The sequence below is a fragment of the Mastigoproctus giganteus genome, chromosome 11, assembly GCF_048544385.1.
Source record: "Mastigoproctus giganteus isolate SK-2022 chromosome 11, ASM4854438v1, whole genome shotgun sequence".
Taxonomy (NCBI): Eukaryota; Metazoa; Arthropoda; class Arachnida; order Uropygi; family Thelyphonidae; genus Mastigoproctus; species Mastigoproctus giganteus.
In genome coordinates, this window is record NC_143585.1 from 151,459,516 (window position 1) to 151,482,645 (window position 23,130).

Below are 23,130 nucleotides of genomic sequence, written 5' to 3' on the forward strand. Positions count from 1 at the left end.
TATCTTACCATCAGATAGATCACTTCAAATCCATCAATGTGAACTATTTCAAGACTTCCTTTTTAGATATTTATTGCCAATAAATATCTAAAAATAAATATCGAAAATATCTTTTTTTGGGCAATTTTTAGACACCGCTTTTGTTGTAGCTTCAAGCTAAATGCTGTGGCCATTAAGAGTCGGTAAATTGCAGGAATTCTAGTCTCATTTTCAGGTGGAAGGAGACTACAATCCCCGTGGTGGGGGGGCTTTGTAAAAAATGCCTTCGGCCTGCGGGAACAAGCCACATTTCCTCCCACAAACGAATGATCGTGAATCAAGTTTGTATAACTGTTAATGGTGATTCTTTATTTTAGTTGGGGGAAATTATTTTTATTTAAATTATATCTTAAATAGCTTCGAGACGAATACCAAACTGAACACAGTTGAGACTAAAATACGATTTTCAGTATGAAAAGTCATATGCATCGAAGTTCATCCCTCCCTCTCAGTTTCGGTACAAACAGGTGACTGGTGTAAGGTCAGAAGAACAGGGTGATTGTTCAATCGGTTCAGATTGCTCATTTCTGGTGCCAGCTCGGTTTGCAGTAGCGCTGCATGTGTATAAAATCTGATATTAATTATCAATTCTCTTCCTATTATCATATGAAGAGAATCATTCATGGATTAGCCTATTGCAATCTTTCTGTGGTTTTCTTCGTCATTAATGTTTAACAATCTGAACAATCTTTTACAAGATGAAGGCTGACAGCCTCACGGATGAAGATAGAGAACACAATTTTGATAGCCTGCTTTGCAAGAACTTTCGGATACTGAGCGATGAATTTGAGGTTTGTTCTTTTCAAATAAGCACTGTTTTATAACCTTTTTCCCAAAAAATGAGCTTTCTTCATCACTCACTGCTCCACGCCCATTGCGGTTGTTTTGTTTTGTGCAGTTTGTAGTGGCTTTGGATGAGTTCTGAATCCAATTTACTGGAGCTCCCCCAGTCTTGAAACGGAAATCCACTTTCGTCATAGTTGATCATCCCATCAGAAGTTACAACAATTTCAGCTTTCTTCTCAGATAATGAACGATGATGGATGCAGCATTCAGTTGCCTTACGGTGTTATGTCCTCTCCTTGGGTCCATTTCTCTTAACAATGGAACCAGTTTCTTGAGTGCTTTTCCAGTGTCTTTTCAAAACTCCCCGCAGTTTATTCCGGATTGTCTTTCTTTATATACACATCTTATGTGCTTTGAGTGGATTAGAATAGTTAGAAGGCTAATCGTTTTGTTGTATTCTTCTGTGATTGGTCACCTACCAGTACTACTAATTTACTGAAGAAAGTGCATTTTCGCACCGTGACCGAATTAGTCAATCTCGAGTAAAGGTTGCATGTTTTTCTTTTTCTGTTTTTTTTTTTTTTTTTTTTTTACCTTCTCAAAATTAGTTTTTAAAGCTACTGACAAATCTGCTACATAATTACAAGCAATATAGTAATACCTCAGTGCCATAACTACCTTGGCGCGTAACCTAAACAATCCCGTCAAAGTGGGGGAAACCCATTAGGAGTCCCCCCTGCCATGCTGACGTCATGCTTCTTCCCTCTGGCGTGGTAACTGCTGACACCGGCTCCAGCTGGTCTGTCCGATGTTAGGATATCATACAAAGAGCCACTGTGCACCCACAGTGCAATCTCATCCCCCACATAGTGCGTCCTGGTCTTATGACTTCTCCCCCAATCAATTCCATATCCCTTCTCCCACCTCCCCACCAAAACGTTTCATCTTGTGCACTTTACCACCACAGAACTTTTACTGTTCTCGACAGCCCCCTGACAGCCCCCCGTGTGGAGGATGGGCCCCTCCACAGGGGTCGAAGGAGCCCATCCTGACATCTGGACAGTCCCCCCAACTTCTTATTTCAGGTGGACAGTTTTCCTATCATCCATCTTCCTTATCTTCATCTGCCCCTCCCTAACTTCACTGTCTCCTCCACTCTCTTTTCACCTTGCAGATGTGTTTTTTTATTTATTATTATTATTTTTTTTTTGGGTCCTGGGGCCCTCCCTGAAAAGCTCAGGTGCAGACCAGGATTCGTCCCCGCCAGAGACTATATCTATCTCTTCCTATACCCGGCTGCCTTCTCGGGAAAATGGACGGGCAATGTTGGGGTCCCACTATGGAATGATAAAAATACTAAAATCTGCATGAACAACTTTTAAAAGTCATACATAATTGAATTAATGCCTTGCTTGAACTGTTATTTTTCAAAGATTGCTTTTCAACAATAACTGCAAAAAAAAATTTTTTTTTGTTTTCTGAAGTGAATTAGGCTTCCAAAATGATATTGAAGCGATTTTATTAAATGAAAATAATTAACTCCACAGAAAAGTTTTATTTAAATAAATTTCTGTTTATACTCCTGGACGACAACACTGTCAGAGGATTTCACGAGATGGAAAGAATACAAGAAACAGCACCTAAAGGTAGAAACACACTATTATCACATCACGTCAGCTCACACGGAAACATGTCGAACGTCAAATTTTGTTGGAATTCACTGTAATTCACGTGATATTGCAGGCCGACTCACGTTTTGAGGAGCTCACATTTTCTGTTCGAACAGAAATTTCGTGAGGTGTGATAGCGTGAGCAGAGGAAAATGGAAGAAATGCTGATAGAAAAAGTGAGATTGCACGAGGTGCTATTTAATATTAAATCACCAAATTACTCAGATTAACAGCAAAAAATAGGAAGAGATTTTAAAATGACATAAATTTAAGAGTTTATTTTTATATTGGCTATATACATCTGTATGATTATAATTAGTTAATAAACATCTACGAGTAAGTGTAAATAACATACATATGTATATTTTCTTGTACTATAATAGGAAATTATTGTGAATTTAGGGTTGTTTAAATGAAAAAAATAATCTAGGTACATGGTTTTTGTATACTTCCACGACAAACTGTTCATTGCTGCCATGGTACTGAACTAGCAGGAGATACAAAACAGTCTTTAAATGCGTCTCGAGCTTGGAAAGCTTCACGTGTAGCATTTCTTTGAAGGAAACCTAAATTCTGTAGGGCGGCATTAGATGGTAAAGGTTCTATTTCGCCAAGCATTTCACTTTCTTGCATAACATACTGTGAAGGCAGCAGGCACCACTTTGTCAGCTGTTTGAGGCTGTATCTCTAAAGGCCTACGAAATACTCTCCATCGAGCGGTTGAATTCCCAAAAGCATTTTGGGAATTCAACTCGTCTAGCTCTGGACAATCGATAATTGAACATTTTCTTAGCCTCATCTCCTCTTGAATTATGTTGGCCAAAGGAAGTACGTTTTTTTTTTTTATGGAATTGCTTCATCTCCTACGACAACACGTGGCCGTGGCTCACCATTTTGAAACAGGGAGTCGCAGCAGGAACATCGAGTTGATTGGACTGGAGTTTTTTTTTTTTTTTTTTTTTGACCAAAGTTTGAGTTTGAAAAAACACTTCCATCACTATTTCTGCTATATGAATCTACATCAGTTGCAGTACATTTATATTCATGATTTGCAAGTGCTAACAGCACAGTAGAATATGCACTCCTAAAATTGTAAAAGGTTGAGTCTGCATTAATTAGGCACTAAATATTTAAATGTTTTCCGTCTATGGCTGCAGTGCGGTTTTTTGAAATTCCATAGTTCCTTGCATTTAGCTGCTGACTTTTTCCAAAGCTCTTTCCTTGGTTCTGGCATTGCAGTGGGTCCCTCTTATGCCAAATGGCGTCAGACACATCGATCACCATTTTTCGAACTGTACTGAAACCTAACCAGAAACTAAAACCTTTTTAAATCTTCTTCAAAATCTGAAGAAGAGGATGAACTGTGGCAATTCATTTTGCTTGGGCTTTCCCTTGGTAAATATGAAGTTCATTCTGCTGTGATCATCGGGACCATTTCATCAAATGGGCAGTTTACATTCTGGCGTCACAGATTAGAAGAAATTCGGTGTAACGGCAGTCTGAGGCTCGGATTATCGGGATTACATTGTGGCGAAGTTGCCTTAAATTTCCGAAAATAAGGAAAGTCGTGTGCTCAAGATTTTATTTTAGTTGGGGAAAATACATTTTTGCCAATGTATTTTCCCTAACAAAACAGAAAGACACGCTACTACGGCTTAGTAGTGGACCAAGGTGCCTTTTGCCTATTTAACTATTCCTTATGAAGTTCATCTTAAGTATACTTTAATCTTTAATGCGTCGTTCAATTACGTGTTCTGCATTACTTGTACTATTCACTTCATTTAAAGGTCATTCAGACTCGGATAAAACAGCTACGCAACGCGTTGTTATGCCCTAATGGGTCTCTTAGTAACGGAAGTCATAGGTCAAAACGTTTCATTCCTGATCTGATATGTTCCCCTATCCCATCTCCTTCTACATTTATCGCTGAATAATGTTGTAAAGTGCTGGAAACCACAAAGACATATTTCCTTCAATTGGCAGAGTGGTCAAACGGTTATTGGGTGGTGTTCCGTTGGTTAGATGCTCTCCAACATTTCTGGCTGCAGATCAAGTACGGATCTGGCATATCTCCAAATAGTGACCTGTGATCGCCCGGTCCGCATCTAGACTGAGGCATTTGTAGCAATTATCGGGATGCTTTCCCCATCCATTCCCCACTTTCTCACTCGCTGATTGATTGATTAGGCGACAGCGAAATGATGCTTCAAGGCGGTGGTCAGAACCATGATAAATTGTGATGCTTTCCTCAAGCCTCTGTTGTACGACCAGAAAATTTTAATGATTTCCCATTTATGCGACGAAACACTGCTCATTTAGTAGCAGGGCTAACGTAGTTCATTATCAGTCAGCGCACGTGACTTGAGGGTCATTTTAACCATTTAACTAGTAAATTTTTCTGACCGAAACCCTACTAATTAAAATAAATGCTGTTTTGTAAGTTTTTATTCATTTTTTTTTATTTCAAAACTACTTTTAATGACCAAATTGAGGATAAGCGATCTCTTAGACGATCCTCATCATCTAAAGCAGCGTTTCCCAGTGTGGTTCACACCGGACCCTTAGAAAATATACAAATAATCATGATCTTAGTATTATCTCGCAACATTCATGAATCTGGCAACGACATATGCGGTGTGAAACTAGATCCTTGTTGTCCTTGGTTTCTTCTAAAACAAACATAAAGTAAAAAACCGGTCCCCAGCCGCTTGGGAAATCTTGATCTAAAACATTGCTCTTTTAACATAAGTTAAGATGTTTTCTTAATAGAAGATTCATAGAATATAACTGAATTTCGTGAAGTGCTTATTCCATAAATTTTCCAATATAGTTTTCTTGTAGCTCTTAAAGAAAGCCAAATCGAAAAAAGTAAGTATATATGAGGACAATTATGATGGACTTTTCTGTTTTTTAAGTGTTGCGAAATTTTCACCAGTTCTCTAATTTCAGAATACCAAACAGTATAAGGATTATTTATGCAAGTTAATTGCGAAAACTCATATAAGCCATTAGGTTTTCTGTGTTTAGAAATAGTAATTATTCTAATTAGAGATTAAAATGGAATCAATTCGATCAGTAATAAAATTGGCAGGTGTACTCACTCTTTGGGGTGAACCTTTCTTCAGGAGTTGATCTGCCTATTGACCTTGACCCTTCCGAAACGGGTGTTACTGACAGACGGTCAGGACCATCGGCGAGTGAGTCACTGTCTCTTGGATCTTCGTCTTTCAAGTCCAGAAAAGATCCAATTCCTGAGCTTACCGTGTGGATTGAGCCACTTGAAGTGTGGCTGTTCGAAGGGCTTTGGAAGTTGGAATTGTCATTTGTCTGATAACAAGAGGGTATGATAAGATGATGAGGAGAAAGGTCGTTCTGCGACTGATCCAGTTTCGCGCATTTCGCTGGAAGAAAAGCGGATCCATGAAAGCCATTGCGGTCTTCGGCAAGTCCTAAAGGACGAAAAGCGCCCCCTGCTGCTGCGGTCAGATAACTGCGACTTAAATTGTGCGAAGCTAGCAGAGAGTGGTGCAGAGGCAGGAGGTGAGCGGGTATTGAAGTATACGGATCGGTCTGCCCAAACAGCGGCCTGACGGGAAAAGAGGGAGTTGTGAAGGGTACGTGCAGTTGAGAGGTAGCGTCCTTATCCAGTCTTTGCCGAGAAGCAGGAAACGACGGTTGACCCTGAACGTGGAGAGCATTTGTGGCCACGTCACCAGCGTTGGAGGTGAGCACCATCACTGCAGGGGAGGTCATACTGCTGGAGAGATAAGGGGAGTTCTCCAAGCCGCTGACGCAGAGACCCTGAGGAAGAAATAAATGAAGAGTATATAAAATCTCTAAAAAAACACATAAAACTATTAATCCGTTATTAAAAGCAGAATTTTTTCAGTTTCTGCCCTGCACCCTCCCCATTTCGCGGTGGGGTGCAAGTCAGAGAATCATTTCTGTCAATTGGGCCAGCTGAAAACTGCTCTCTGATGGTAAGGACCATCAGAGAGCAGTTTTACCCTCTCTTTGTGTTTATTATGAAACCAATTTCTAATAATTAGGGGATCCACATAGAGTCACACTAACCGTTCTATAATACAGTTTCTCACAAGAAGGATTTGCTACAGCACTTGGGGTTTTTTAATATTAAAAATCCCTATAACGCGGATTGTGATTCATAATTAAAAGATATGGTTGGATGAATTATATTGCGTCAATTCAGAGCTGTATTGGAAAAGATTAATTCTTAGCTTTTAAAGTTTGAGCCGCCGCTAACAATACCCTAGTCATGGAAGCTAAAAATAAATAAATAAATAAAAGGGAGGAAACTGCCACAGAACGGCAAAATGATGCAAAGAAGAAAACTTATACAGTATCATCCAGAAATACTTTGCCATTTCCCTTCTAATAATTTGCCTTTTTCGATTTAAATTTGGCCCCTTGAGTGCGTCATCTGAGAAACACCAAGGATGCCATAAGCATTTATTTTTCTCAATCGTTTAAAGCCTTAAAAAACACCTAATTAGGTATCCGCGCAGGTGCCTACTATCCAGGCGTTGCAGTTTTTAGAAGTCGAGTCTTTCTTGATAAGAATACCCTTCTCTGCACTCCTTCCAACAAATCTTTTTGGCAACCTTTTTATAACGCGACCCCCGTGGCTGTGCAAAAAATGTGATATCCGCCACTTTAGAATTTGTGTCTACGGACAAGTATTGGCTTCTGAATTTTGCATATCCAAAGAAAGAGAAAGTACTTGTCCATTATTCCGTGTATAATAAATGGATGAGTACTTTTTGTTTGTATTCGCGATCACTTACTAGTGTGGCATCACTAATTTATTCGATAATCGCGTATTTTTCTCTTCTTTCTGCCTGTTACTACTTCTTGCAGTGTATTTCGACGAGTACTGTATGTGCGAGAAAGAAATGGCTTTGGGATTTAAACGTTGAGGAGGCTTCCAGAAGAGGCTTGGAACTCATTCACATAACGATTCTTTTGATTTGAATCAAATATTTTGATTTGAAGCTGCTAATGTCACCGTTTTATAACTAGTAGTTGTTATGACAACTTCTGTTAATACATCTATTGTGCTGTAAATATAATAATATACGCAACTTTCAAAAGAGCTGCCTTAAAATTAAATTTTGATGCTAGCCAAGTGGTCAAAATGATCTTTCAGAACTAGAGAGAATGCTTTATTTACATAGTTCCGGGAAGAAAAAACCAACTCTCAGAAACATCGGTATAGAAGGCCACAATAGCTCTGCAAGCCCTCGTAAATGGCACAGTTTATATAATCTCCGCCCCCCATAACTGGTGGAAAAGACCCGAGTTCGAATCCCATCAGTGGCGCCAGAAATGGCCTCAGTCACTTTAAATTGCGTGTGTGCTATGGTCGATTTGCCTGCACAGAGAATAGTGACTTTGTAAGAGATGGAACATTGTTAATCTGACTGTTCTCTTGTGGACAGTGTCTAGAAATTCAAGAGACGTTGTCCGGAGCAATATGGCCTTAGTTGCTAATGCTCCTAAAAACCAAATAACAACAACAAGAGAGGTTGTAGGTGTACCACTCCAAGCGGGAGAGCATTGATCTGGTGTGAGACGGATTTGTGACTTGTTCTAAAATGGGAAACCAATAAAAGATACTGGACCCACCGAGCTTGATTGCATCATCAAAAGCAAAACGTCACAAGACAAAATCATACAAAGCTAGAAGACACAGGATTGCGTTGAATAACTTGAGGGTTGACATTTATTTGCTTATGGTCGTCATAAATCAAGAGGAGGAAAGAACCAAGGTGAATTGTCATTCTACACGTGTTAATGCCGTGAATTAAATAAATCCATTGTGAAATACGCATTTCTTTTGTTAGGTATAAACTGCTAGGTAAAAAGTTGCAGTTTTGTTTATTGATTGATTATGGTAAAGCCGCTGTATTACTGCTGTCTGCCCTCCTCCTAGAAGCATGCAATAAAGATAAAAGGTCTCCTAGAGGTCTCCAAATCCATGGGAAACTGTTTGTAGATTTATCCCTTGGTAATCCATGTAGTGTGGTGTAACAGAAGTTGTAAAGCATTTTGGCGAACAAAAATTCAGTAGCGATTGCCTTTACGAGTGAAATGAGATGTGGATCAATAAGATGCATGTTTATATGGCAGTCTTTTCAGACAGTCCTATTTTGTGTGGCTGTTCTTGTTGTTCGAGCACCTTTCCTTGTGCCTTCCTGCTGGTGACTCTGTACTGATAACATCACGTTGTGTGCATTCAAGGTCAGCGCGGGAGGATACGTGGGGGTGGGAGCGAAGGCGTGCTGTAAACTGGGAGTCTTATCTCCTACCTACGAGTTAATTGTTACGGCGACCACCTACGGAAATCCTCTCTTCACCTGTGTGGACATGAACTGGTTTGGACAGCGGATAGTCATGAGAAGAAAGAAAAAAGCTGTAATTAAAGTAAGCCTTGTTTCGTGTTAAGAACGTCCCCTTCCTCTAGTCAAGTCTTCGCAAAAAGTAGACCTTTCGTCGTAAAATAAAATTATAACTGTTAATTTTAAGCAAAATTGCATTGCAGGCTCCACTTTGGGTCAATTTGCAAAATGTTTCATTGTGGAGTTTGGATATTGGATTCAGCTGATAATGGCAGTTTCTTCATGGAATTTGTCCAGGGATTCGGTGCTGTCAAGTGCTTTTTTTTCATTATCATATACCCACAGAAATCTGAAGACTTGGTTTATATGAAGTCACAAATGAAAGTAAAATTGGTGCAAATTGCCTTCTTCTTAAAGGGCGTTAAAAGACGCCCATCGACAAAAAACCTTTTTGCCCAAATTTTTCTTCCAGACACTGACTTCACATTAAAGTCAGTGCTTGAATTGTAAAATATTAACATTCGGAACATCATTTCGGGCAATAAAAACAGAATTCCAAATGTTTTACTGTAAAATTTAGTCAATACAAACATAAAAAATGAAAATTTCTCCCGTGCAAACGTTATACAATTTTATATGGGTTCTCACCTTCGGAACCTACGCTTAATTTACGAATGTGCTCGAATCTGTAATCAGTGAGATTATCTTAACATTTCGGGGAAACCTTTGTCTTTTTTAAAATTCGGAACAGTAAAGTACGTCATGAAATTACCAGATTACTGAGGACCCGAAAGGAACCGAATTGAACTGTGGCCTACCAGCTGATGCACTCCCGATTCGGGGCTCGCAACAGAATAGTCCAGTGCATATTGCTGTGTATCAAGAGGATTTAATTTTATTAGGAGATTCCACAGATTATCAGATTTTAAGGTAGGGTTGGGGAGTAGAAGGAGCATTAGTATCGATGTGGGGGGTACTAATGCTTAGCACACACGCACTGACGATTTGTTGGATAATTAAAGGACCATGCTGCTAATTAGGTCAGAGTGTGTGTGTCCAGGCACGATAGGGGAGGGGGGACTATATGCTGATAGGCTTGGGATAACTCAAGACTTGATAGACCCCTGCAAAGATTTTCGGACAAAAATGTTTATTTGTGTGAACCGCGCTTATACAGAAGGAATTTATTCTGTAGAGACGTTACATTTGAATAAAGGTGGTGCAAGCATATTTGCCAATATTAGGGGTGAGTAATAATTAAAAAGTTCCCAAAATTTTATACTTTTCTCCCCATCTTCCTGAACAAAGGAAGATGGAAAATACTCTCCATATCTTGATCAGTGGGATGATTTTCCATATTTCGTTAACAAAAAAAAAATTCTCCATAAAATAACGCGCCACTCTAATCCCCCTCCCAAAAGGAAAACTCAAGTGCGCCCTACAAGGGTTTACACTTTAGGAACCCTGATTGAAGGGGATTCGTAGGTTTCACATTGGTAATTTTACAAGCGTCAACACGTGGGAGTATGCAGTAGTTATATATTATACAACAAAATGTTCTTGGAGGGGAGGCTCTATTTACCCCGTGGATGTGCCCGTCTTAGAAACGTCACCCATTGTTTGGGTGGGATGGGGGAGGGATAGAGCACTCCGGTTAAGATCAACAATTCGTGCATCTTTGTCTAAAAATTCTTGTTTAAATAAAATAACTCAACCAATAAAATTGATACTAATTTTTATAAACAAATTATAAAGTGTGTTACATTTAGTGTTTTTATCATCTTCTTCAAACATATTCTGCGTTTTGGATTTTCGGTTTCCTTGTGGCGAAAAAACCTTCAAAGTCTGAATGATAATAGAATTTTGTGAAATGATCAGTCCCCTTGGGGGGAACGCATTCAACAGCTGATTGACATTGGCCTGACCGTCATACTTGCATCTGCCTTGGAGGAATTTCTGTGATAATAGCATTTTGGTTTAAAAATCTGTCAAAAGCCTCTCATCTTGATTTTCAAATTGGGAAATCTTAGCCATTGTTGAAATCTCGGATTTAAGCTGCTTATCTTTGATGGGACTGTTTGTGGTTAGTTTTCAGGCAGCCCATGGAGCATCAGTTTATTATGGACTATTTCCTGCAGACAACGCCAGAAGAGATAATTAATAATTAACCCACTTCCTTGATTATACAAGTTATAGCTCTTCACCATTTCCAATTTAACTGAGTTATTATTATTTTTTTTTTATTCGCCATAGAAAGAATGCGTTCAGTAGGTGCATTACGTGTTATGCTTACCGAGAACTAGCTTTGTCAGCACAATACTTAATCTAGTATCTGTTTTAAAATTTCACGAAATACTTTATTTTTTGAAAAATGGCAAAAATATCCACACCCATTTCGTATCACGTGATCGACGTCGTTTTGTTGTTCCATTATTGAGATTCAGAATATTTAAAATCAGAAAAATAAACACCACAGGTGTAGAAAGAAAAGAAAGGGGTGGAGGAACAGCATCTGGGTAGCCGAATCATAGATAATAAATTATTCATTAAGATTGGAAACATTTTACCACACATTGTGTCATACCATTCCCAATCGAAACTGTTGTTTCTTTTGGGAATAATATGACAGAATCGTTGCTGAGAAGAATTGCACATCTGTACGAAACAAAAGGTTAATTTCTTTATTGGGGAAGATTCAGAGAACAATACCATACCAAGTTAGTACATCCGTTATGACTCCATAAATGGACTTGACGCATCATGGTCTAAGTCGCCAGTGCGCTATAAAACACACAGAGCTCGAAGAGGCCAAGCCCCTAACTCCGCATTTAGCATGATAGAGAGAGAGAGAGAGAGAGAGAGATGTATTTTATGCATGGGAAAGATTAAGTCCTGCTTTGCAGCAACGTGTTCACTGATAGCGCCTCAACTATCATTCGCTCTTCAAATTCTTGCTCTTCACCTGCTGGTCAACTTCAATTTTTCAGTGGGTTTCAGGTCAGGACAGATCGAACATCTTTTTGTATTTTAGGACAAGCTGAACAGCAACTCAAGTAAAATTATGGGAACTCTTTGATGGATGTGAGAAACAGGAAGCATTCGGGATACATCATCGGCTGTGGTTTCTGGTTTCCATGATTTTCTTGTATTGATTATTTTCTGTATATTTCATGTGATATTTCACTCACTGTTTTACCCTCTCTGCGTCGTGAAAATGTGCTACTGGGTCGTCTTGAATTAATCAGTTAATTAGAGGACAACTTGGGGGAAAACTTCACCAAATGGTCCCCAGAAAATGCATCTTTGGCTGATACTCTCCTTCAGAAAAAACTGCGAGTCCCTCATCTGCAGGTAAGCCGTGTGCTACCTGCAGATGTGCGATAGCAGAAGTTATGAAACCAACTTGACACAACCTTTGGTGGACCGACCAAAACATTCATTGGAAAAGCTTCACAACTGGAATTGAGCACATGAATTTCCGCTGGCAGTAGGCTAATGTAGGAACACTAGCAAACGGGTTGTCAGCAACCAGAGTTACATTATTTAATCGTCTCCGATATGGCTGCTCCATTGCTGCAGATTTTTTGATTTTATACGAATTTATCGCTTAAAATCCGAAGAGATTTCCTTACTTTGGGCAAAGCCTAGGCTACCAGATTTCCCGTTTCAGACTAGTGCGAGGTCCCGAAGGAAGGGACAGTAGGGTAAGCAAAAGGATCTTATATTTTTCTTTTTAGCTCTTACAAATCAGAATCCTATACGAAAATTTTACTCCGGAAAGGATGTTGCTGAAGTGGAGCGAAGTTAGTCTGGTAATAAGCTATAGAAATAGCCTGGGGGTGACGCACATATGTCACGCGTAATCGGAGTTAGTTTTCAATGGCAGAGACCAAACCGGGAATCCTTGTCTCGCCAAGTGGGTTGATGAAACTTTCTAAACGATTCTATTTGCATGATAGTTCCCATTGTAGTTGCTTTGCATTTCAGCCGATCTGTTTAGGCGTACTGGGTCACCGTTAAAAAAAGAAAAAATGTACATTTCGAAACAAAGCGCGCCCCTCTTGGGGGAACTCAGTGTAGCGCGAACGTGTCTTTGCCTTCTGCAGATAAACTTTAGATTGTTTGAATTACTTTGCTTAAAACATTTGTTTTGTTGACTTTTTAGAAGAGGGGTGGAACGCTAGTGGACTTCAAATGAATTGAATGCACTTCGCTCCGAGTGAGCAGCTTTTATAATGACATCTCGGGTCTTATTGTGATGCAAAACATCTAAAGATATATCACACGCGCGAGTGGCCGCCATACAAAAGGTGCCCTTTTTCGTAGGTAGTAGGTTCGGAAAATTGGGAGAGGCGCATTCGTCTGGGACCGAACTTGCTGCAGTCTGACGGATTAGCTGATGAGCCTCAAGAAGACGACTTCCCTCCCAAGGCTTGGGAGGGAAGTCGTCCTGTGGGTGTTTGCAAAATGACGGAAGCATTGTGTGTTACAAATCCACTCGGGAGTTCGGGTTAGGACAAGTTTATAAGAGGAAATCAGCTCGCATTACTCCCAAAGAACTGAATTCCAGCCACTGTTTGCACTGCAACCGAACACCTGCAGCTGACTCGCCGGGTCTTCTTTGTCTCAATGAACAATCCTTTGGTCAGTGTCATGGCGAATCTCTACTTCAAACAAGAAAAATCCCTCTTGCAATGGGAGGGTTGATTTTTCGGGGAAAGGTGGTGGGCAAACTGGAATTATCCGCTCTTCCATTGCATTTCAGAAAGTATTAAAATTATCCGCTGCTGTTGTAGAATAAAAACGAATTTATTTAAATCGTATTGCGGAGTTCAACCTAAAATTTAGACTCGGAAATTCTCTCTAAATTTCGGGCTTATTCTTTAGAAAAGTCTTCAAGAATTCTCCATGGAAAAAGATGCAGATCTTTTTTTTTTTAGTGCCCCAGCTTTCACAGAACTGTAATTCCTAAGCGTGTGCTATCGCCACCAAGGGGACGTTTGATTTGTCACATTGATAATTGGAGGTCTCTAACCCATTTCTAATTTCTGGTCTTCTGTAGTTATGATATAAACATATTGATTAAGTCTGTGGCACCCACGAATGTCTTGAGGTTTTTCGTCGAAATTGGTTTAAATAAAATATGGAATAGCAATTTGTAGATTAACGTGTTCACCAATACCCAATGGAAACATGGTAAATTTCTTAAACTAGTTTTATTCAGGAAAAAAATAAGGGAGAGGTGTATAAATAGTGCCTGGCAGAAAGGAGTTGGGAACCATGACACTTCTGTCTCAGCTTAAGAAATACAGTAGTTCAACCCCATAGAAACCGCGATCACGTGAACAGAATTTTGGAAAAGGATTCCGTTATCAATGGGTGGGAGAGGATTGCTTTTCCTAACAACCTGCGGTTTTCTCAAACACACATTCGCAACACCTCTTCATCTTGACGTCTCTTAGAGGGCGACAACCCACGAAAAGTGTTGACACACGCTATTTCTAGAATACAGCAAAGAAAGACTCGAAGGGAAGGGCAAATTCAAAGGAATTTTGCTTGGCCGTTGCGTTAATTTAATTAACAGGAAGCAGTGATTGTGTTCATTGTATCTCTAGCGATGTTCATTCTGTTATTGTTGCGCTTTCTCTACTGTAAAGCATCAGCTCTCTCTCTAGTCATTAATCATAATTAAGCGCTCATCACTACGACCAATTACAAACGAAACAAACAGACGAGGTTAGAATTTACGGATGTTGCAAACAGTTCAGGGGCGGTCGGGGAAGGGGTGGTAATTAGTCCGCTAAGATTATTCCACAGTTTATTGTTGAAATTGGTTTATAAACAGTTTCCGATGCCGTTACCCCTCAGAATATTGAGAACAGAAGGAAAAGTCTAAGAATAAGCTTGATTCGTCTTTCTTGCAATAATCATTCTGGTTTAAGAATAAAACTGCGTAGTCCGTTTTTTCGTTAAGATTTGGCCGAGGTTTACTCAAGAAACAGTAATTTTTGCACATTTCTGTAATCATTTAAGGCGTGGATTTTTATTTTTTTCTCTTTGATGATGTTTGGTAATTTTAAGGATTCCACGAGGTACTAATGCGCAGTAATATTATATTCCTCGAGATAGTTTTTTTTTTTTATCGATGGCGTGTGACATCATTAGCCAAAAAGTTTTCGAAGTTTTAGTCATGTGACAGAGGAACACGCGATTTTGTTGACGATGGACTCGCTTACCATTTCTTACAAGTCTTTCATCTTTCTTTAGTTTGCCGAATATCGAGACTGCCAAGAATTTCTCTGGAAGAAGACTCAAGTTGTTGGCAGTTGTGGTATTGATACGCAGCGAGGGGAAAAAAAACAAAAGAAATTAAAAAAGAAAAAAAAGAAAAAAACGTCTCGAGGCGCGTGTTTCACACCGAACTCGATCTAAAAACTTTTGATCTAAAAATGACAGAGTGGGAGAAATTAAATCCGTTTTCATTTAACGAAACAATTAAGGAGTGTTTGTGACCGCCTGTTAAAGGAATGTGTGTTGGACAATATTTAATTGTGGGCCCTCGCTAAACAGCGAACCTTCATTGGCTCCCTTCGAATTGAGGGGAAGAGTGGCGAATGCGGACGTTAATGAGACTCAGAACTTCTGTTTTTATTAGTGCACGCGGACTGTTTTTTTTTTTTTCTTTTATTATTATTATCAAAAAAGAATAGAAAAAAAGAAGAAGAATAGTTCCAGTTTGGGCTGCAAGTGTCATCAAACGATGATTGTCTTGTAGGAGAAATTTTATTGGGTGCTTGACAAAGCTGACGAGTTTTATTCCTATTTTTCAGTAATAGCTTTTGGCGAGACCACATGTCAGCGGAGAGGTCAAGGAGCACCGATTCCGGAAGAAATATCCCGTCCGAGTTAATTAAATCTAACGAATGGTGGGGGGGGGGGTAACAACAAGCTTCAGAAGAACGTGGTCAGCCATTTATGCAGTGCAGGAACTGCTCCGTGGGGGAGGGGGGAGGAAATTAATGTCGAGTCGGGAGTGGGGGATCCGAGATTTGTTCAATAAAGCAAAAGAGTTTCCTTCGGGTATTGCGTTCGCTTTTTATCTGCAGAGCGCGAGTTAGAAAGGTAAAAGTCGTGAGGAACCTACCTGGAATCCTGGAAACTTGAAAGTGGATGGAATTAATCCCGTTCTGGGTCTGAACCTGTCGCTGTGGCTTGCCATTGCGGGAATCGAGTCTTCGATAGGAGGGAGGTTTGCTTAGTCCCACGTGTTCGTAGCCATTCCCTGTCGACTTTATTTTCTTCCCCGAATGTTTCTCGACGAAGGCAAAAAATCACATCCGAGCGCGTGCGATTAAAACGCTGCGGCTGCCCTCAACATGGCGATCCCGGACGGGTGGACGCAGATGTAGTCCCGAACTTGTTTACGACCACGTAAAGTAAGTCGCGTTTCCTGTCCCGCGATAAACACAGACACGTTGGCAGACCTCGCGTCTCTCCGTATACCCGTGGCGACTGACGACGACGACACGCGAAGGGATGAACTGTCGGAAAAGCCCGACGACGAACACGGGTTCTCTCTCGTTACATTTCTTCCGTTGCTCCGTGGGTTTGCACGCGGCGGTCTCTCTTATCACCATGAGATCTCCGCGTGATGTCTTGTCAGCTGCAAGTCGGCAGTCGGGGGGCACTCTACGGGCTGCGAATGGCTAGCGATAGGTGCTACTTCCACATCCGCAATCCCATTACGTTCATCGATACGGCGGCTAAGCCCCTCCGTAGACTGCTTTAATCCGACCCGCCGGCTGAACGCCTATTGGACGCCGGACCCCGTATATCCAGCCGTCCTGTTGGGTAGGCGACGGGGAGGGGGACGGGGGGGAGGGGAACGACTGGAGGGACGCTAGTGCGATGGGAACTTGCGGGAGAAGTGCTGACCCCAGTTAAAAGCGAAGTGGTACAAGGAGTGAGTTTACGACGGGGATGTTTCTTTAGCCCTTATCAGCGGGAAAAGAAAGCGAGACAGAAGGAAGTCGGATGACAACTCGTGCCCGTGCAGACCCGACCCGCTCGGCTGCCCTCGTAAAAAATGTCGCGAAGTGTGAAAACGCATTTCGTGGTATCGAAAAAAAAAAAAAAAAAATCTTTTTTCCGACGTTAATTTCGAGCGCGTTCCACTTTCTCGTGCTCGAGAAGTTGCGGAACGCCCTATTGACAAGGGGTTGGAATGACCGGTGCTCTGATTGGCTCGGAGATGACAGTTCTGCGCGCATGCAGTTTGTAATGATAAGCTGCCGGACCCTCTCGGAACTGCGACTCTTCCCATTGGTTACCTGGCATCGGCACCGCGTTCTGAAGGCGAGGGCCCGGCGCAACCCCGCCGTTTGGTGTTTTTCTTTTTCTTCTTGTTCATTTAATCGTTAGTGGAGAGAGAGAAAGAAGGAAAGTGAGGTGATGATCGGCGAAGCGGTAACTTAAATACAATTTTGAAATTCTCGCGTTCAGGTACACGCGGCGCTCGTAATTGCGCTCGAACAGTTAGCGCCATCTCTCGCCACAGCCCGAAACTATTATCCCTTCGATAAACAGAGCGGCCATTGAGGACGAGAAACGACAGTTGCTCGGGGTTGCGTCGTTGTCTTCTCGAGAAAAAGCCATCGGCAGACGGTTAAGCAAAAGCGCGTGGATGCTGGAGCGAAATAAGACGCGATCCTTCCTTAATCGTCGTTGATACCGTAAGAAATGCGTCGACTGCAGAGGCATCAGAAAAAAGGATTCAAATTCCCTTGCGGGCTCTTCTTTCAATTCCGATTAGGAGCTCCAATGAGTGCTGATTTGAAAGTTTTAATTTTCTTCAGGTCTTCCCTCCCTCCCTCCCTCCCTCCCTCGCAAAAAGAGAAATGAACTCTTCTATTCGGAATCCAGTTCTTCGGTGCAATTGTAACCCAGAGATTTTTTTTTTTACAATATGAACAAACCAATCAAGGAAAACTCGGTTGTAGAGGAGAGCTGCTCCCTGATGATACGTCTTCTGTAGGCTTTGTCCTCGATGAATTTCTTATAGTCAGCATCCATTTCTTGGACGTTTCGGAGCATCTCCATTGGCAGGAATCTGTCGCCCTTCCTGAGCCTCCACGCCACGGACTGTAAACAAGGGAGGGCCCTTAAGGGCCTCGGGGGGGGATTCTCCAACTACAAATCTGACAAAAACTTGGTGTGTTGATTTCGCTCGCTATCATTAATGGTGACGAGTAAGCGGGGGGTGAAGATCCGTTCTGAGACTTTTCTGTAGATTAGAAGTTTGGTCATTTCTTGAAGTATGTGTGAGGGGTGGAAGCTTGTGCTTGAAGAGCACCCACCGAAGAAGCCAGTACTCATCAGATGAGATGGTTTTTAGTGAGGTTTTTTGCTGCCGACGCCCAGATTTCAGATCCGTAGGTAATGACTGGCTGAAGAAACGGATAAATATGTTGAATGGTGTACTGGGATTCTGTGACATGAAGGAGGAGTTTGGCAAGCCATCTGGATCGGCAGAGCTAGTTGTGAATATCTGCAACACGGTGATTAAAGCTAAGCTTAGGGTCAAAGGTGACCCGAGATCTTTGTGCTTGGTTACTGGAGGGATGGAGGTTCCATGGATTTTCAGGATGATTCCCTTCTATTTCTCTCTCTTTCTCAGGGTAACTCAAATTTTTTTTGGCTAGTGCAGCATAAGCCTCAGGCTTCCTTGCACCATATGGCTAATAATAATAATAATAATAATAATAATTAAAGTCAACAACGTGTAAACCAGGAAATTGAAATAATTTCGTCAGGAAACTGGTTGTACGTTAGTAAGATCGCATTTCTAATTGTCTTCGGGGAAAGCCTCTTTCCACATCTTAAACATACTCCAAAATCAAGACCAAAAAGGGGATTCAGAAACCGTTTCGAAAGAGGCTTTTGACATTGTGAACTGGGGTGTGAAAAGTTGTTTAAGCCAACGGGGAGACGACTTGGCTACCGATGATCATTGAAAATACTGATTGAAGGAACGTTTGTCAGCCAATACAGATCGACATGAACTGTGAAGGTACAGGGGATACATTCCCCCTGCTGTTCATAAGAATACGGTCTTTGTCGGATTAAAAAAAAAAAACCCAGATATTTTTTAACTTATGCGAAGAATAATACGAAAAGTTATGCGTGGATGGTCCCACAAGGAAAGAGTTCCTGTTGAGCAGCGCAGTTGCAAATTTAAAGCGGTTGCAAAAAGGTGAATACTTTTCGTAACTGGAATCGATCTGATGACTTAATGGAGAGATCAAAGTCCACTGGAGAATGCAACGAAAAACAAACATGCATTTTGGATTGACCTCTATTGACGATAAATAAATATTCCGTTATATTCTGTGAGTCGCTTGAAATCAGAGCACCAAAGCACCTTCTTATTTATCCGTATGATGATTTTTCTTCAGAGACATAGCGCAAAGTTGCCGACCAGGCTAGCCGGGTGGGTAAAGTGCCTGCTTAGCAACCCAAAGGTCGCGGGTTCGTATCCCGTCTCGGGCATGGATCAGAGTAGTGCAAAAAACCTTGGGAGGTGCATAATGGCCACAGAAGCCAATGCGCTAACAAATTAATAAATAAAAAAAAATAGCCCAACGTTATGGGAATTAAAATTGAATCTTAACTTTGACCTTCGAGTTACGCACGCGCATCAAATAGTTCGAGCGCTCCTTGAACCAATTATTTTATCGTCCGCAGTACCTCAGGAAATCTGAGGTGTGCAACATCTGCCAGTTCTGGTGGTACGACTTCATCTCAAGGCCTAATGTTCAAATGGCGAGCCTTAAGATGCATAGGTACAATGAGAATGTGATCTGCTTCAATTCTGAGTTAAGCAATTGTTTTGTGAAACCTTCAGACTGAAACTACACACCTTGTACGCTGTAGTGTCCCGGGATTTGGGAAAAATTGACGATGCCCTATAACTGTGCACACGCCTGACTGAAATACAGTAGATACATTGAGGCCGAGGCATTGTGCTTAGCAACTTCCAACGGGGAGTCATCATAGGATGCCATATTAGCGATCAGTCTGTTCGTGCCCTTGCAGCAAAGATGCAGTCACCCAATGGAAACGTCATAGTGCTATTACAGCAGGGAAAAACGTTCCAGTATAGCGCAGAAATTGAAGCAAAGAAACCAAAAGGCGCTCAGGATCTCTGTCACGTAGATCTAGACAGTATCTACGTCTAGATCTATATCACGGAGTGCATAGCATCAACCTGGAACAACCTGCCTGTGACTTCCTTGCACTGTATAGCTAATACTAACTTGCCTGTTGCACAACACATTGTGATTGGTCCCTGGAATGTTTGAAAGCTGTGTTATGGAGCGACGAGTCGCTCTGGTGGATGCCCAGAGAATGTTGTGGGGTTGTTTCTAGGGGTTTGGGCTTGGATCATTGGTCGTCTTTTCTGGAACAGTGCATTTGGTACACTCTGGACAATTTCGCTCTTCCTACACTACGACAACAGTATGGAGAAGGAGCCCTTTTCTGTTTCAGCATGACAGTGCACTATGTCATACTGCAAAGCCTGTAATGACGTGTTTTTAAGACGTGGGCGTTCAGAAGCTTCTTTGGCCTGCTCGGAGATTCAACCTTAACCCCACTGAACACGTTTGGGATGAACTAGAAGGTGGACTTCGGGTGAGGCCGACACGCCCACAATCAGTAATTGAATGCGTTGAAGGAAGAATGGGCCGAAATACCGCTTGAAACAACCCTGAACTCCAATGTGCCGAGATGGACTGTTGCAATAGCATATATCAGTTATCTGTATTGCAGTGTACCGTTATTTTTTGGAAATATGGTGTGTTTTTTATATATTCCTAACACTCCATATCTCAGCAGGGACATTGGAACCTACTCGGCACTTAAAATATTCATTTCAAATTGAAAATACTTGGACGGAAAATTCGATCAGCCTGCTAGTAACCCCCCACCCCCATCCTCAACGTTTGATTTAAATGAGGCTACAAACTGATATAAAATGGAATAAATAAAACTGTCTCGAAGATCCTCCAACCTCTCCAGTGTTCCATTGAACACAAATCCAGCAGACAACGATTGAAAAGGCAGGTGGTCATTAATTTGATGAGATTAAACGAGTTGGGGTGGGAGGTGATTTGATTACCAGGGCGCCTCCGTAGCCAGGTGGGCAGGAGCAGCAGTGCGTAGCACACGCTTCTTGATTAGAGCGGGGTTCAAGCCCGTGCCCACCAAATATGGAGGATGCAGAAAGGTCAGGGAATGACCACCGCATATATCCCCGGAGCAATATGGCCTTAGTTGCTAATGCTCCTAAAAACCAAACGAACAAACATTTGATGACCAACTGATCTTTATTAAATCCCATCAGCAAATTACGACAACTGACCTCTAAGCAAGGGACCATTTCCCCTGCTGAGTATTAAGATATGTTTGTATATATTTTTAAAAACAGTTTGCTAGGAGCTTATTAGTGGGTAAAACTGAGGGTGCATTGCTGAAATAGCTAAGATAAACCGAGATGCAATAACATTCACGAAGGTTTACAAAAATGCAATTTCATTGCGGACAACACCACTAAAAAAAGGTTACGAAAACACCCTTTTTTGTTCACTGTTAACTGAAAAACCCCTAATTGCACCCGCGTTCGTCTGTCCCGCATCTGTTACATCAGTTGAAAGCATCGCCAAATCGTTTAACCCCCGTTAACCTACACCTCAACTAACCAAATTTTTTAAACTTATTTTTTCCAGCTTCGAAAACTTCCTCCAGTAATAATGGTGCCGTTGCTCCCAACCAGCAGCTGATTCCCCAGATCGCTATAAGTGTGCACGAGGCCTAATCAGTTCTGATGCATGCATTCTCCACTTCCCCTGAGTTGAGCTAAAGGAAGACCACCATTAGAGAGTGTCTAATACAGAATGTCTCAATATTCAGAATCGGTGGTGTCGATAAACTTAAGTGAAAACAACTTTTCCTTCCCTTTGCAGTTGCTTGTTAGTGAACTCTTAGAAATACACATTAAGTGCACTTACAGCTTGCATATTTTTGGCCCATCTTGGATTCTTATAAATATTGTACTCGTAGATATAAGAAATAGAAGTCCAACTGCTCGTTGAATCCATCTTTATAAGTGGCATAAAGATGAATGGACGAGTGTTTGTGCGAATATCCACTTTTGGTAGAAAAAGGCGTATAAAATAAATAAATAAAGCCCTAATTGCCTCTAATGAGGGAGGTTTTGAATATCTCTCATTTACAGAGAGGGGCGTAGTTAGTTCCAAGTAATTGGAATTTGTTTTAAACTTCCCCAAACATAATGTCAGGAATTCCAGAGAACATCAGCTGAAGAGAATTATCTGCAGAAATAGCCGGAGGACGTGGGCACGAGGGGGACCCAATAAATAACGTTCGCAATAAGTTTCTCCAAATGTCAAAGTACAGTCGTTACGCTCTCGTTTCAATATTGCCACGAAGCATCCCACTTGACCAATTCGCGTGACGTCATTGATGAGGTGGAAAGAGTGTCTGGAGAGTAATAAACCTTGCCAGATCCCTTAACTGTTGTCGAGCGTCCAAAGCATAATTCACGAGCGAAACCGGGAAATATTAGGGACGCTACCTTCACGTGACTGACTCAAACGCTCGTTCCTCGAACGAGCGACGGATTAATTTATAGGCTTCGCATGCGAATTGCCCGAGGGATCTTCTGCGTCTCCTTTTGTTGCGAACGCAGGGTGTGATTGAGAAAGTGCAAGAGGACCTTGAGTAGGAGGAGGAACTAATTGTTTACCCGCACAGTTATTAACATCCCCAGGTATAAATGACACCCATAAAGCTCTTAGTAAGGGGTCGAGGTGTAACCAGGTGGCAGTCAGGTACTCGCTTTTATTTCGCGCCGTTGCGTTCTTTATGGCTTTACAACTGTCGCAATGTGAGTAGTTCGGCGACAGAGTAGCGTTGGAAGCTCCGTAGGTTCGGCAGGTTGCTGCGGACTCGACTGAAACCACCGGAGATCGTTAGACTCGATGACTTTAATTTTATTGACGTAAGATGATAAGGGCCGCCTTCTGTCACGCTATTGGCCGACGCTCGAAGAGAGGGCAGATAATGTTGAGTGCCCTAATAAACGTACAAATGAAGCCACTTCCCCTGCACGTGCTTTGGGAATTGTTTGATCTCCAACTACCGCCGACACTAATGGCATTTTCGCCACTTGTGTGTGGTTTGCGCAGATTCGCCGA

General features: G+C 41.5%; 1 protein-coding gene across 2 annotated transcripts in view; it reads right to left on the reverse strand.

Annotated features, from left to right (window-relative positions):
- The window catches only part of LOC150078516 (E3 ubiquitin-protein ligase Rnf220-like), an 88,536-nt gene extending 71,932 nt beyond the window's left edge, over positions 1-16,604 (reverse strand). For both annotated transcript variants that reach the window (XM_090384782.1, XM_090384781.1), the window contains exons 1-2: positions 15,999-16,604; positions 5,597-6,296 (exon numbers count right to left, since the gene is read on the reverse strand). In XM_090384782.1, coding sequence (XP_090240908.1) covers positions 5,597-6,296; positions 15,999-16,073 — 775 coding nt within the window. In that variant the 5' untranslated portion in view covers positions 16,074-16,604. The remainder of the gene's footprint in view (positions 1-5,596; positions 6,297-15,998) is intronic.
- Between the last annotated feature and the right edge of the window lie 6,526 nt (positions 16,605-23,130).